This window comes from Eschrichtius robustus, chromosome 1 (genome assembly GCF_028021215.1).
Source record: "Eschrichtius robustus isolate mEscRob2 chromosome 1, mEscRob2.pri, whole genome shotgun sequence".
NCBI classification, from domain to species: Eukaryota; Metazoa; Chordata; class Mammalia; order Artiodactyla; family Eschrichtiidae; genus Eschrichtius; species Eschrichtius robustus.
The window spans coordinates 27068046-27082656 of NC_090824.1; the positions used below are offsets into that span (position 1 = coordinate 27068046).

General features: G+C 43.0%; 1 protein-coding gene across 11 annotated transcripts in view; it reads right to left on the bottom strand.

Annotated features, from left to right (window-relative positions):
- Positions 1-14611, bottom strand: part of TTLL5 (tubulin tyrosine ligase like 5) — a 302536-nt gene that overhangs the window by 259120 nt on the left and 28805 nt on the right. For all 11 annotated transcript variants that reach the window (XM_068542242.1, XM_068542226.1, XM_068542235.1 and 8 more), the window contains 2 exons: positions 11094-11224; positions 3751-3833 (listed from right to left, as the gene is read on the bottom strand). In XM_068542242.1, the coding sequence (XP_068398343.1) occupies positions 3751-3833; positions 11094-11224 (214 nt within the window). The remainder of the gene's footprint in view (positions 1-3750; positions 3834-11093; positions 11225-14611) is intronic.

The following is a 14611-nucleotide window of genomic DNA, read 5'->3' on the forward strand; positions in this document are numbered from 1 at the left end:
GAATATATTAAATTGGGAAAATATGGCATTTAGTCACGGTTACTGCAGGAGCTGGAGCAAACACAACTCTGTTCCTTTATGCTGTATTTTCAGAGTTAAAAAGCACATCATTAAGAGACCACGTTCGCCAATCAGCCAAGATGCTTCCATCTGTAGGAGCTCACACTCCTCTCTCTTCAGTATTACATAAAAGTAATGCTTCTTCTATCCTTTACCCTATTCTCATAATGGTAAAAGTTGTTATTTGCAGATATTTTCCAAAAGGTTATGACTATTACGGGGAATTTTTAATAAGAGGCCCTCTCATTCCTCACTCCAGTGGGAAGACAGGGAAAGATGTTTTTATTTGGCCCTCACACCTAACTCTGCCCTCCCTACCCCATCCCTCACCCACTCACACTAGCTCTGCTCGCAGACCCTCCACTGCAGCACTCCCTCTCCCTCCCCCTTGAATCTAAAAGGAAAGCAGGCAGCAGCCTTGGAAAGAGTTACTTCATGCAGTTGGCTAATGGGTCACATATTCCATGGGAAAGGATCCAGGTATGGAAAGGAGGAGATGGTTAGGCCTTGTGTGTAAGGAGGGAGAGAAGAGTATTAACTGCATGGTTTGTAGGTCTGGGTACAAGGTGATAAAATTCCAGATTTGGAGAAAAATGGGACTCTTTTGCCATTATGTCCACACGTTGCCAGCTCCCCTGGTGCTTGCTGGCATCTTCCCAGGCTTCTGTCTGGCACTTCCACCAAAGACCTCAAAGAATCAGACTCATTCCAAAGCTTCACTGAGCGGGAGGTGGCAGGCAAAGGGTCCTGCCAAGTACTTTGATCTCTGCAGGGGGTCTCTAGGGAGTCAGCCCAGGGAGATGTGGGAGGGAGAAGGAGAGCCTGCCAAATGCATTCTCTAAAGACTTGTCACCCCCTTTATGAGATGCGCGCGGCATCCAGGGAAGAGTCAGGGCATGGGGTTCTCAGCCCCACCAAAGAAAGTTTAACTTTTCTATTCTTTATGATGTTGGTTTTAAAATAACAAATCACCAGGGCAAAAGAGCATTCCAAGAGAAAAAAGTCCCAGATGAGCTGGGAATAGATCCTATTCTTTTTGACTCATGTCTAAGAAAATAAAAAGCAAACTTGTACCACAGTTGACTTTCAATAGCAATTCCATTTGGCAGCTAAAACCCAAACCCAAACTAGTGCCGTCTATGAGATTCAAACAACACTGGAGCTCCTGGCATGAAGCTGAAGGAAAAGCTGTTGGACAGGAGCCTTCACACCAAGGTCAGAACAGAGACAAGAAAAGAGAGATCCAAGGCTATGAGCAGTGCCTTCTGTCACAAGAGACCCAGGGCAAAAGGCCTCCAGAGTGACCCAGGGTCAGGTAGCAGAACTTGTAGCCTGGGCTTGGGGCTGTATAGCTACTGCATCAGAACCAGATCCTATATTTCTTCAGCATGAAAGGTCTGGCCATCAGTGTTTACTGTACAGTTTTTAGTCCAGACTGAATTTAAGGATTTTCCCATATGAAAGACCCCTCAGAAAGTTAGTTTCTGCACATATAGGAAATAGCTCAGACCATGTGGAAAGAAAGAGAATTGGGGAATTTGGGATGGTGCACCGACCACACACATGACATATCCGCCTCCCCCTCTTCCCTTCCAGGGTCCCACTGTAAGGACAGAGTAGACATTTTTAAACGTCTGAAATGATAACAAGGCTAGAAAACATTTAAAGGAGACAACAAAAGACCAAAGGTTTAAGGAAATCCTGAAAGACAGAAAGCAGATGGGAACAGGTTGAGGAAACAGAGCAGAGGAAGCTCCGGCCCCAAATATCAGAGGTGAGAGTGATCTTCCCAAGGAGACTTCTGAGAAGTTCCAAGCTGGCAGTGAACAAACACGAAGAGCAAGAGTGAGCCAACGGACAAGAATCAGACAATTAATTAACAACCAGCATTTAAAACAGTGCAGCCAACAGGCCTTCTCCAACAACCAAAGCTTTGCCCTCAGGATGAAACCTAACAACTGTCTCGGGAGGACATCTTCTGCGGGTGGGCACAGGGATCCTACAGAGGAGTGGAACTTGAGGCCACTGCATCCCTACAGCAGACACAAAGGTGAAGAGAGAGGAAAGGAAGCACCACCCGACAAGGAAATCACCAAACTCTTCCTTTATATCCACAATCAGGCAGGCCCTGTTTTGGCAAGGGGGAAGGAAGAAGCACGCTTCCTCACCCACATCCACCGAAGGTGCAGCCTGACATTCAACACGCTTTGCCCTCGCACAAAGCACAGTCAGCCTCCTGTCCAGTGAGACGTTATTAGGGAATCAGTCCTACACAACAGTAGGGGAAACCCAGGCCCGCTGTCAATTTCAATCAGTCTAGTCTTGTTCATCAGTGTGACTCAACATCTAAGGTCACTGAAATTGAGAAAACCCAACAGCAGGGAAAAAAACACGATCCCACAAAAATTCGTGAAACAAAAGAGAACTTTAAAAAACTTTCAATTCGTACCCTCAGAAAGACCAGCCAGCAAACTGCATCTATTAAGCAACAACAGGCTGTTATCACACACACACACACAAAAAAAGGCAAATCAGAAAATAAGAGTTTTTGTACCTTATGATAGCCAATATAGAAATACAGTAGATGGAATGAATGATAAAATGGATAGAGCTCAAACTGGTGATCCAGAAGATAAAGATGGGAAAAGACAGAGAATTTAAAATGAGAGAAAAGTTGACATGAAGAAAACACCCAGAATGCCTCAAAAAGGAGTTCCAGAAGCAGAAACATAGACAAAAAATGAATGATTTTCCCTCAACTAAAGAAAAACACTAGTTTCCATATTGAAAGGGCTGACCGAATGTCCAGGAGGAAGAATGAACAAAGACCCAGACTGAAATACTGGTTAAATTTCAGAATTCCCATCTGTAAAGTTTCTATTGAGTTTAATTTTTTTACTCAACTTATAGATAAAGCAGAGAAACTGAATCATAGTTATTGAAGAGAATGTAAATATCATAAACCTTTAAAATATAAAAACAATAAAAAATAATCAAAGCTAGAGGTGGAATGTGGAAGGAAGGGTAGGAGGTGATATGAGTGCAGTGAATATCAAACTGAGAATTAGAAACAAAATGTAAAGTTGAGAAAAGAAGAAGCATAAATCAACTGTATTAGGTTACTACTGTTGTTAGTCTAGCCAGTGAGACTGGGGTTGGGATTTTATTTCATTTACTCTGTATATGTGTTCAACTGAAAAACAACTTTTAATGAGGATTTTGCAAAGGATCAAGACTAATGACTTTTGAAAAAAGAAGAGGACGAGGAGGAAGAAGAAGAGGGGGGATGGAGGGGGACAGGAGCAGCAAGGATGCCATGCCAAATTAAGGTTAATTTGCTTGATGACCTTGAGGGAAGGAACCCACGGTTCTCCTCACAACAGGAACTAAATGTATGTGCTACCAATTAATGCTTAGTGCCAAGGAATTAGCAAGGCAGAATGCTGAAAGCAGAAAAAGTACCTCTTTTCTGCTGACACCAAAGGCTGCCCTCCCCCCAAATTCAATCAAGTGACTTATTAGCCATAGAGGAACTGTTGGCATGGGAGGAGGGTACTGCCAGTAAGGTGAACAGTAGGCGCATAGCCATCCTCAAATCACACGTCCGAATGCAGACTTAGTAGCTAAGGCAAAGGGTGAAGCAGGCAAGAACAAACACGGAGCGAAGTATGCCACCCACTGCATACTTACATTGTTGATCAGGTAGACACCCCGCCCCCTGGAAGAGGCCACTGGTTTTACTATCCAAGGTCCCCGGTCCTTTGAATATGAATCTGTTCAAAATATTGGGAGACAAAATAGGGGACAAAGAAACAAAGAGAAAGAAGGGACATTAGTTTATTATCTCAAATTTTAACACTAGTTATCTACTCAGGTACCCAAAGAATTTTCCAAATTTCTAAGTGGAGGACAGCAAGTAAAATAACCTGTATGTTTGGACTAGCCTTAAAAATGAAAACAGAGAAAGAGAGAGAAAGGAAAGAGAGGAAGAGACAGCAATATTACATAATATATTTCTTCCACCATTTCCCATCTTGAATGAGAGGATGAAGACAAAATAAGGCAAATATCTGGATGTTAGTCTATTACTGTCACAAACAACCTTCACGGATCTTTGAGATCCTCGCCTCCTTTAACTAAAGGACCTCCAGAGGCTCACACTGCAGACGGTGACAATGTGAGTCAAAGGCTAGATCCCCTAATATGGTTACTTTCCTTAAGCAGTTTCTCTGAGCGTATAAGAAAAAATCGCCTTAAATAAAACAATGTGAGTGGAAAGGAAGGACAATAATTGACGAGTGGTTAAAAGGTGCCCTTTACTTTTTTTCCTTTCCCAGGTTCAGGTTTACGCTTTAAATACCTTTGGATCATAGGAAAAGAAAACACACAACCAATATGAGGAGTCCCAGAGGCCTGCAGATGGCTCCGGCCTCCACTTAGGGAAGGTCAGTGGACACGAGAGAGAAGCAGAGACAAAGGACTCTCCCTCTGATAGGAGCCAAACTGTCTTTTCAAGGCCTCCCAACAGGAACTTGACTTTGTCGGTGCCACAAACCATTTCACCAGGAGAGAAAGAAGACCTCCTTGTCTTCTCTCCGCCACCCTCCCCTGCTTTTTCCCTTGATGTGACCTCACAGAATTAGAAAAAATGTCATGTGCCACACAGAATGTAAAACTCCGTGAGCAATTCCACTTCTGGGAATGTATTCTCTAGTCCTGCTCACACATATTGAAACGTTCTTTGTACAAGATTATTCAGTGATGCATTTTAATAGCAAAAGACGCCCATCAACTAATTAAATACACTATATTGCATCTATATGAGGGGCCGGCAAACTATTTTTTGGTAAAAAGCCAGATAATAAATAGCTTAGGCTTTGCAGGCCATGCAACTATTCAACTCTGTCACTGTAGCTCAAAAGCTACCATAAACAATACATAAACAAAGAAGCATGGCTGGGCCCCAAAAATACTTTATTTATGGACACTGAATTTCCTATGATTTCCACATGCCACAAAATCTTATTCTTCTTTTGATTTTCTTCAACCATTTAAAAATGTAAAAATCATTTTTAGCTCATGGGATACACATAAAAAGGCATAGGACCAGATTTGACACAAGGGCTGTAGTTTGCAGACACCTGCTCTACATAATGAAATATTAAGCAGACACACAAAATGAGAATGTTATTAAGGAACAGAGAGGGAATGAGCTCAAAGAGACTGGTGAGTGTTAAGAAGTAAAGTGCAGGGCACTGGGTATTGTATGCTCCCATCTGTTCACATACACACTCAAGCCATGTGCCAGCAAGTGCAGAGAATACCTCTAGAAGGATATGTAAAAATACTAATAACATTGATCACCTCTGGGGAGAACTGGATGACTGAGGAAAAGAGGAGAAAAAAGGCTTTTCACTGATTATTGTTTTGTATTTTTTTTGGGTACCGTGACTATATTACCTATATAATTTACATAATTTTAAATTCCTGCAATAGATGGCATATTTATATAAGACAAATTAAATCTCTATAAACTGAAGTCACTGAATAGATGTATATATATATATATACTTTATATATTTTTTCCATTTTTCCATTTTCCCCAAATTCTGAGGATACAATAGTTTGAAAACAAAAGGAACAATTAATAGTAAAATAAAACCAAAAAATCACAAAATTTTTAAACTTCATTCATTCATTCAATACTTCTAAGTACCCAACCCGTGTTAGGCAGTTTGCTAGCATGGGGCATGCAGAAGTGAAAAGACAGCAGAAAGGCAGGCCCTAAGCAAGTAATTAGACACACTGAGCTCACGAAGAGGAAGTGAGGGAGCTACATACAGCAATGCCGAAGAAAATGACCAGACCTGTCTGAAGACAGTACCCCCTGTGGTGACAAGCGGACGCAGAAAATGCTCGTTTTCAGAACAGGGAAAATCTAGCTAAATGCAACTTCTGCCATCTAACGCGTTTAATAAATCTTACTTTGTGGACTAGGCTTATCAGAAGTATCTGGTGCTTCACTTTTATCATGTTCTTGAAATTCTAAATATCAAAAAAAGTGTCTTCATGCTAGGCCTTTCTCCTTGATTTGTTGTATTTCAGAACAAGGATTGATTTCTTTCACAGGTTCCAAAAATGTGGGTCAGAAGTAAAGGCAAGGCAAAGAGCTTGGCAGCCTGTCAGGATGAAGATATACTAGACAGGGCCTGCAACTCTTTCTGGTGCCTTCCAGGTCCTCTGGCGGCAGCATGCTCAATCTAATGGAAAGAGCACTGAACCAGGAGTAGGAAGATCTGAGTTCTAATTCTGACTTTTCTAATTCTGGGCAATTTGCTTAAATTATCCAGTCTCATCTTTAAAATGAGGGGTTTAGTCATTTGAATTATGAGATCTCTCATAATCCTACTATTATGATTCTATAAATTTACTGATTACTTTGAAATCCAGTCATCTGAAATTAACTGGCTGACGTTAAAGTTTTGCTCATTCCTTAGAATTATTTCTGTCTCTCTTGCAACTACAGATGACCAGAGGACGCAATTCTGGGCAGTGAGAAGTAAACAGAAATCTGCCAGGGCATGGGGGGAAAGTTCTGCTTTTCTGATACTGGCGCCACCCTGCCTTCCTTGTTGTTCCCTTCTCCCTGCTTAGAAAGCTGTCCACGGCTGGGGAGTGGCTGCAGTTGGCAAGATTCTTAGGTTCTTCGGGGTCACAGACCTCCGACTGTACTATATACTGTTACACTAGCAACAGCGGCACCAGGAAGCTAGCAAGATCTGGTCTGTATATTCCAAGCCCCACATTCTAATTACTGGGAACGGTTTGGCAGTATCCAGGCTTTCACATCTCTTGAGGCAGTGTTTGGTCTCTGGGCTAGGTCTCTACAGAGATGGATTTCAGGTTTTCTCTTATTAGAACAAAAAGCTACAAATTCATGAGATCCGCCTTGGCTGGTCTCTCTAGAGTCTTCAGGCAATCCTCATGTCTGTTCCTTATCAGTTCCCTTTCAAAGGTTCTTTCACAGGCTAGTCACATGCCTTTCTGCTCCTCTCAAACACCCAAACCCATCCCTAGGCCCCTCATTCCTGGTACGTGCCCTCATCACCCTCTCACCAAGAAGGCTGGGAATCTGTAACATAAACCCACTCACCTGCTTTCCTCTCCATCTAAAATGTTACCTGGATGACCACTTAGCCTTCTTCTTTCCCTCCTTTTAGGGGAGAGACACGCCCTCCTTCCTGAAGCCCACCCTTCTACTTGGGCTCTTGACTGAACCCTCTCCTGCCTCCTCTGGGACCTCATTCCCTTGCTCATATCTTCAAGGTCTCTCTCCCCTCTGACTTCTCTGTAGTTCTTCTTCTCTTTCTTTTTCCCTTCCTTGGTAGTAACATCCACCTCCATATCTGCAACTTCCAGAACCTGTAACTCTGGCCAGAACTCAAAACTGCCTTTACAACTGCCTGCAAAACATCACCACATGGAGGCCTGCAGGCACCTCAAATCCACACCAGGTCCAAAATGTGACACTCCTCTTGTCCTTCAACACTTTTCCTCTACATCAGCGGTCCCCAACCGTTTTGGCACCAGGGACTGGTTTCGTGGTTCCACGGCCGAGGGGTTGGGGAGTGGGGGGCGGGGGGGATGGTTCAGGCAGTAATGTGAGCGATGGGGAGCGGCAGATAAAGCTTCAGTTGCTCGCCTGCCACTCACCTCCTGCTGTGAGGCCCGGTTCCTAACAGGAACCCCGGGGGTTGGGGACCCCTGCTCTACATTCCTCGTTATACTCCCTGGTTAAAGACTTAATGCTCCTCCCAGCTTCTCAGACGCACACCTTTCACCTCTGCCTCACTACTCACAGCCACTTAGTAAACTGTGTTTATTCTACCATTCTTTCCACTGCCTCTGTTCCATTCCAGCTACCTAGCTCAGTCTATCTACACTTCTTACCTGGATTATGACTTCCAAAGCGACCACTGTGTTTCTTCCCCCTGCTCCCTCCAATTCATTTCATGTAGTTATTTTCCTAAAGGCTAACCTGTTCGTGTCACTTGCCTTCTCAAAAATGTCCTATTGCCTGCCCTCAAGCAAGCACTGGAAGGTCAGGAACACAAGTGTCATGGAGAAAAGGGAATTTGTGAGTTATAATATGCTAGGTGGACAGCAGAGGAAATGAAGAGAACTTAAAACTGACTTTATGAGGAAAAGGAATGTCTCTTTGAAAGAGGAAGTGGTAGGAAGAGGCAAGGTTCTCCCCTAATAGGTAAACTTAGCAACACAACTGACCTACTAATGCTGGATTTCTCCCCAGTGGATTTAAGCGTAGAGGTCACGGACTCCGGACTACTGGCAAAGAATGACTGGCATCCTGGCAGGACTGAAACCAAGAAGCTTCCTCTTTACCATCACATCTTCCCTGGTCCCTCTTCTACCGCACAGTAAGTCCCCGCTGTGGTCTTTGGCAGGCAACAGCAATGAGGGATTTGTTTTGAGACTGGAGAACATCATTAGCCTGTAATAACTGCCCTGGGGCTCAATGTGGTGGCTCTGGGTTGCAGCTATATTCATTCTATGTGTGCTACTGACCTTTTGAATTCATTTTTGTTAGAATGTAGAACCTGTAAGAGTTTGAATAATATGCTGAAGAAACGGGGCTTCCCTGGTGGCGCAGTGGTTAAGAATCCACCTGCCAATGTAGGGGACAGGGGTTCAATCCCTGGTCTGGGAAGATCCCACATGTCGCGGAGCAACTAAGCCCATGCGCCACAACTACTGAGCCCACGTGCCACAACTACTGAGCCCGTGTGCCTAGAGCCCCTGCTCCACAACAAGAGAAGCCCGCGCACCGCAACGAAGAGTAGCCCCCGCTGGCTGCAACTAGAGAAAGCCTGCACGCAGCAACAAAGACCCAAAGCAGCCAAAAATAAATAAAATAAATAAATTTATTTAAAAAAAATATGCTGAAGAAACAATTCTACTGAAACACAGGTCAGGCTTGAATGCATGGAGGAACTCTAACTCTATCCAATCTTCTGAATGAGCATCCAGCCCTCAACCTGCCTCCAAAGGGTGGGGAAGAACCACAGAATAAGAGATAGCAGAGAGGAAAAAGGGAATTTTCAACTTAATATCCCTTTAGTGTTTACTAGGAAATTATTCTGGACTCTGATTTCTCAATAGGAATTCAACAGCAGGGAGTTCATATCAGGAATGCTTTTACGTTGCTAACATGTTAGTTGAAGCATTTTTATGCTATCATGTTGGCTTATTACACAATTTTTTACCTTTTTATATAACAATACATCTCTACATAACTTGAAATAGGAAATATTATTGTACATTTATTAAGTACCCATCAGGCACCATTCCAAGTGCTTTCCATGTGCTAACCTAGTTAAACATCCCAACAACACTATAATGTCAGTACTAGTAACAGTCCCATTTTACAGAGGAGGAAGCTAAGGCACAGGAGGTTTCAATAACATGGCTAAAAATCCCGTAACAAAAATTCCTAACTATAAATGTTCAGCTTTGAGTGCACTGTAGCTTTGAAGTTAACTTAATTCATCTAGTGGATACTCTACTCTGACCCATTTCAGAGCCTTCTGTGGGCAAACACTGAACTGCCAACCACTGGTCCCAGCGGGGTCAACAAGTGCTCTCAGAAGAATGGCCTCCCCAAGGTGGGAGCGAGAGACCCTGTGACCATTCCTGATGCAAGTCCCAGAGGATGAACACCGCACTGCATGACCGGACCAGACCGCTAGGTCCAACAGGTTAAAAGAATCAAAAGTCAGGAAGTCTAGAGAAAAATTTCTCTTCCTCTCTCCATGCTTCCTCTACCTATAAGACAGGAATAGTCTTTTTCTTGGACTTATTGAGAAGAAAACTGTCTTGCTGTCCTCTCTGTGTGTCATAACTGATCCTCCTCACAGAAGTGACTTCTCTCATGGGTGGTACTGGGAAATGGTCATTGTGTGTATACGCCCACTGTCTTTGGCCACAAAGCACAAGTGGTGAGGAGCCTGGCTTCTGAAGCCAAACTGCAGGGTCTGGATCCTAATCCCACCATTTGCAGCCACATAACTTACAGAAAGTTACTTAACCTCTCTGTACCTTAGTCTCCTCACCTGTAAAACTGGGAACAATAACCGTACCTACCTCAGAATAGAGGCACCACTTAGAAGAGGGCCTAACAGAAGGGAAATGTTCATTAAGTAAGTGTTAGCTATTATTATTTTTCCTATTTAGACTCTCACAAAAGACCTGCCTCACACCTTCTCTGTATTCGTGCCTCTTCTGTGCTCTAAGCCTACTGAGGCAGGCATTGCCCGCCATGGGGGGAGAGTCCAAAATAGCCTATCTCCTCTGCTTGGACCTGGGGAGGTAAGTTCACTTCAAGACAAAAGAAGCAATGAGACTTGGATGCAGGCCATGCATTCCCAGCTAGCTTGACCGCCAATACAGCAGACGTTCACGCGCCTATTTCGCTCCCATGAATATTTTTCAATTAGTCTGTACTCCAAGGAGAGAGAGTGTCACTAACTGGTACCTCTAAACCCTAATACCAAAAGAAGCGTGATACGTGTACCCCAAAGAACATAAGTCACGCAAGTCCAAAAATCGAGGGGACAGGGATATCCCTTAAACGACAAGAGGAAGAGAGATACCAAAGAGGACGCATATGTAGTTCACATGCAGAAGTATATCCATCCTTACATGGGCACTAACTCTTGTCAATGAAAAAGAGACTTTTTGTAATAAACAGGAGCACATTTATACAATACCAATGCGTCCTTACATAAATGTCCTTACTAAGAATAAACACACACATACACGCTCAGAATAAAACAGTTTCAAAGTTATCCCTGCAATTGTTTTACCAAAGAAACAATTTTTTAAGGATCTGAAAAGCCCGGATTGGTTCCTGCCTTGAGGCAGCCCTTGGAGTAAACCTGCCCCATGTTCAGCTGCTGGGGATGGGGGACAGGGGATGGGGGGTGAGAATGGAGCGTCAGCAGTCAAGCACTTACTACAGAATTCCGCATACTCAGCTGGCAGCAGGAAGGTCTGAGGGAGGATGTGAAAAGCCTTGAATCCGTGCGTATGCTGCATTCGAATGATGTTTTTGTACAGTCGGTCCTTCCGGGTTAGTTCATACGACCTAAATTTCATAAAAGCATTTCCATTTCAGTAGGCTATGACTCAGAGGTTATCCTGTGTCATCACGTACTAAAGAGTTCACAGTTCATGAGCAGTTACTGACGATAGTATTATATCCCAAATCTATCACTTTGTCAAGGAAATGATCACCTTAAAACTAGGGCAATAAACGCTACCTATCAGGGAGTGTAATCTGGCAAACTACAAAAAGGCACTTCAGTTGGCCTCGACTGGATTCATGAGTCTATGGTTTGTTGCACTATTTAAAAACCATCTAAGAATCTTTGCTGTAACCATTAAAAATGCATTCTATCTGTTCCTCAGTACAAGATTTTCACTTTGATTTCTTAAAATCAAAGGTTGTTTTGCCAAATCTAGGTATCACCAATACTTCTTTCTTACCCACTGTCCTCTTCAGATCTAGAGCAGAGGTCCTCAAATTTTAGTGTACATAAGAATCACCTATAGAGTTTCTTTAAAAACAAATGTTCCAGGGTCACATCTCTCAAAATTCTGGGATGAAGTCTAGGGTTCTACATTTTAAACATGGGCCCCAGGTGATTTTGGTACAGATGGTCCAGAGACCACAATGTAACAGTGATTTAGTCTAGATCAGTAATTTCCAAACTTGACTGAGATACAGATCACCTCATTGATTTTAAAATATATAACTTTCTAGGTATACATTTACCTAGAAAGATTAAGCACCTAGAAGGTGCTTTTTAAATATACACCTTCTCTGGAGATGGTGATTCCTTGCATCTGCAGTAAGACCTATGAATGTAAAGTACCCCTAGTGATGCTTATCATTAAGGAATTAGAAACACTGAACCAGGCTTAGGGGACCTTCAAGATGGCGGAGGAGTAAGACATGGAGATCACCTTCCTCCCCACAAATACATCAAAAACACATCTACATGTGGAACAACTCCTACAGAACACCTACTGAACACTGGCAGAAGACCTCAGACTTCCCAAAAGCCATGTGGCTGACAGGGTCTCGGTGCTCCAGCCGAGTGTCAGGCCTGAGCCTCTGAGGTGGGAGAGCTGAGTTCAGGACATTGGTCCACCAGAGACCTCCCGGCCCCACGTAATATCAATCAGCAAGAACTCTCCCAGAGATCTCCGTCTCAACGCTAAGACCCAGCTCCACTCAACGACCAGCAAGCTCCAGTGCTGGGCACCCCATGCCAAACAACTAGCAAGACAGGAACACAACCCCACCCATTAGCAGAGAGGCTGCCTAAAATCATAATAAGTTCACAGACACCCCAAAACACACCACTGGCTGCAGTTCTGCCCACCAGAAAGACAAGATCCAGCCTTATCCACCAGAACACAGGCAGCAGTCCCCTCCACCAGGAAGCCTACACAACCCACTGAACCAACCTTACCCACTGGGGGCAGACACCAAAAACAATGGGAACTACGAACCTGCAGCCTGCGAAAAGGAGACCACAAACACAGTATGTTTAGCAAAACGAGAAGACAGAGAAATACACAGCAGATGAAGGAACAAGGTAAAAACCCACCAGACCAAATAAATGAAGAGGAAATAGGCAGTCTACCTGCAAAAGAATTCAGAGTAATGACAGTAAAGATGATCCAAAATCTTGGAAATAGAATGGAGAAAATACAAGAAACATTTAACAAGGACCTAGAAGAACTAAAGAGCAAACAAACAGTGATGAACAACACAATAAATGAAATTAAAAACTCTCTAGAAGGGGCTTCCCTGGTGGCGCAGTGGTTAAGAATCCGCCTGCCAATGCAGGGGACATGGGTTCAAGCTCTGGTCCACGAAGATCCCACATGCCATGGAGTAACTAAGCCCTTACGCCACAACTACTGAGCCTGCGCTCTAGAGCCTGCGAGCCACAACTACTGAGCCTGTGTGCCACAACTACTGAAGCCCGCACACCTAGAGCCTGTGCTCCACAACAAGAAAAGCCACCGCAATGAGAAGCCCACACACCACAATGAAGAGTAGCCCCTGCTCACCACAACTAGAGAAAGCCCACATGCAGCAACAAAGACCCAACGCGGCCCAAAAAAAAAAAAAAAATGCTCTGGAAAGAATCAATAGCAGAATAACTGAGGCAGAAGAACGAATAAGTGACCTGGAAGATAAATAGTGGAAATAACTACCGCAGAGCAGAATAAAGAAAAGAGAATGAAAAGAACTGAGGACAGTCTCATAGACCTCTGGGACAACATTAAATGCACCAACATTCAAGTTATAGGGGTCCCAGAAGAAGAACAGAAAAAGAAAGGGACTGAGAAAATATTTGAAGAGATTATAGTTGAAAACTTCCCTAATATGGGAAAGGAAATAGTCAATCAAGTCCAGGAAGTGCAGAGTCCCATATAAGATAAATCCAAGGAGAAACACACGAAGACACATATTAATCAAACTATCAAAAATCAAATAGAAAAGAAGTAATATTAAAAGCAGCAAGGGAAAAGCAACAAATAACATACAAGGGAATCCCCATAATGTTAACAGCTGATCTTTCAGCAGAAGCTCTGCAAGCCAGAAAGGTGTGGCAGGACGTATTTAAAGTGATGAAATGGAAAAACCTACAACCAAGATTATTCTACCCTGCAAGGATCTCATTCAGATTCGAAAGAGAAATTAAAACCTTTACAGACAAGCAAAAGCTAAAAAAATTTGGCACCACCAAACCAGCTTTACGACAAATGCTAAAGGAACTTCTCTAAGTGGGGAACACAAGAGAAGGAAAAGACCTACAAAAACGAACCCAAAACAATTAAGAAAATGGTAATAGGAACACAGATATCGACAATTACCTTAAATGTAAATGGATTAAATGCTCCAATCAAAAGACACAGGCTCGCTGAACGGATACAAAAACACGACCCGTATATATGCTGTCTACAAGAGACCCACTTCAGACCTAGGGACACATACAGACTGAAAGTGAGGGGATGGAAAAAGATATTCCATGCAAATTGAAATCAAAAGAAAGCTGGAGTAGCAATTCTCATATCAGACAAAATAGACTTTAAAATAAAGACTATTACAAGAGACAAAGGACACTACATAATGATCAAGGAATCAATCCAAGAAGAAGATATAACAATTATAAATATTTATGCACCCAACATACTTCAATACATAAGGCAAATGCTAACAGCCATAAAAGGGGAAATCGACAGTAACACAATAATAGTAGGACACTTAAACACACCACTTTCACCAATGGACAGATCATCCAAAACGAAAATAAATGAGGGGAAACAAGCTTTAAATGATACATTAAACAAGATGGACTTAATTGATATTTATAGGACATTCCATCCCAAAACAACGGAATACACTATCTTCTCAAGTGCTCATGGAACATTCTCCAGGATAGATCATATC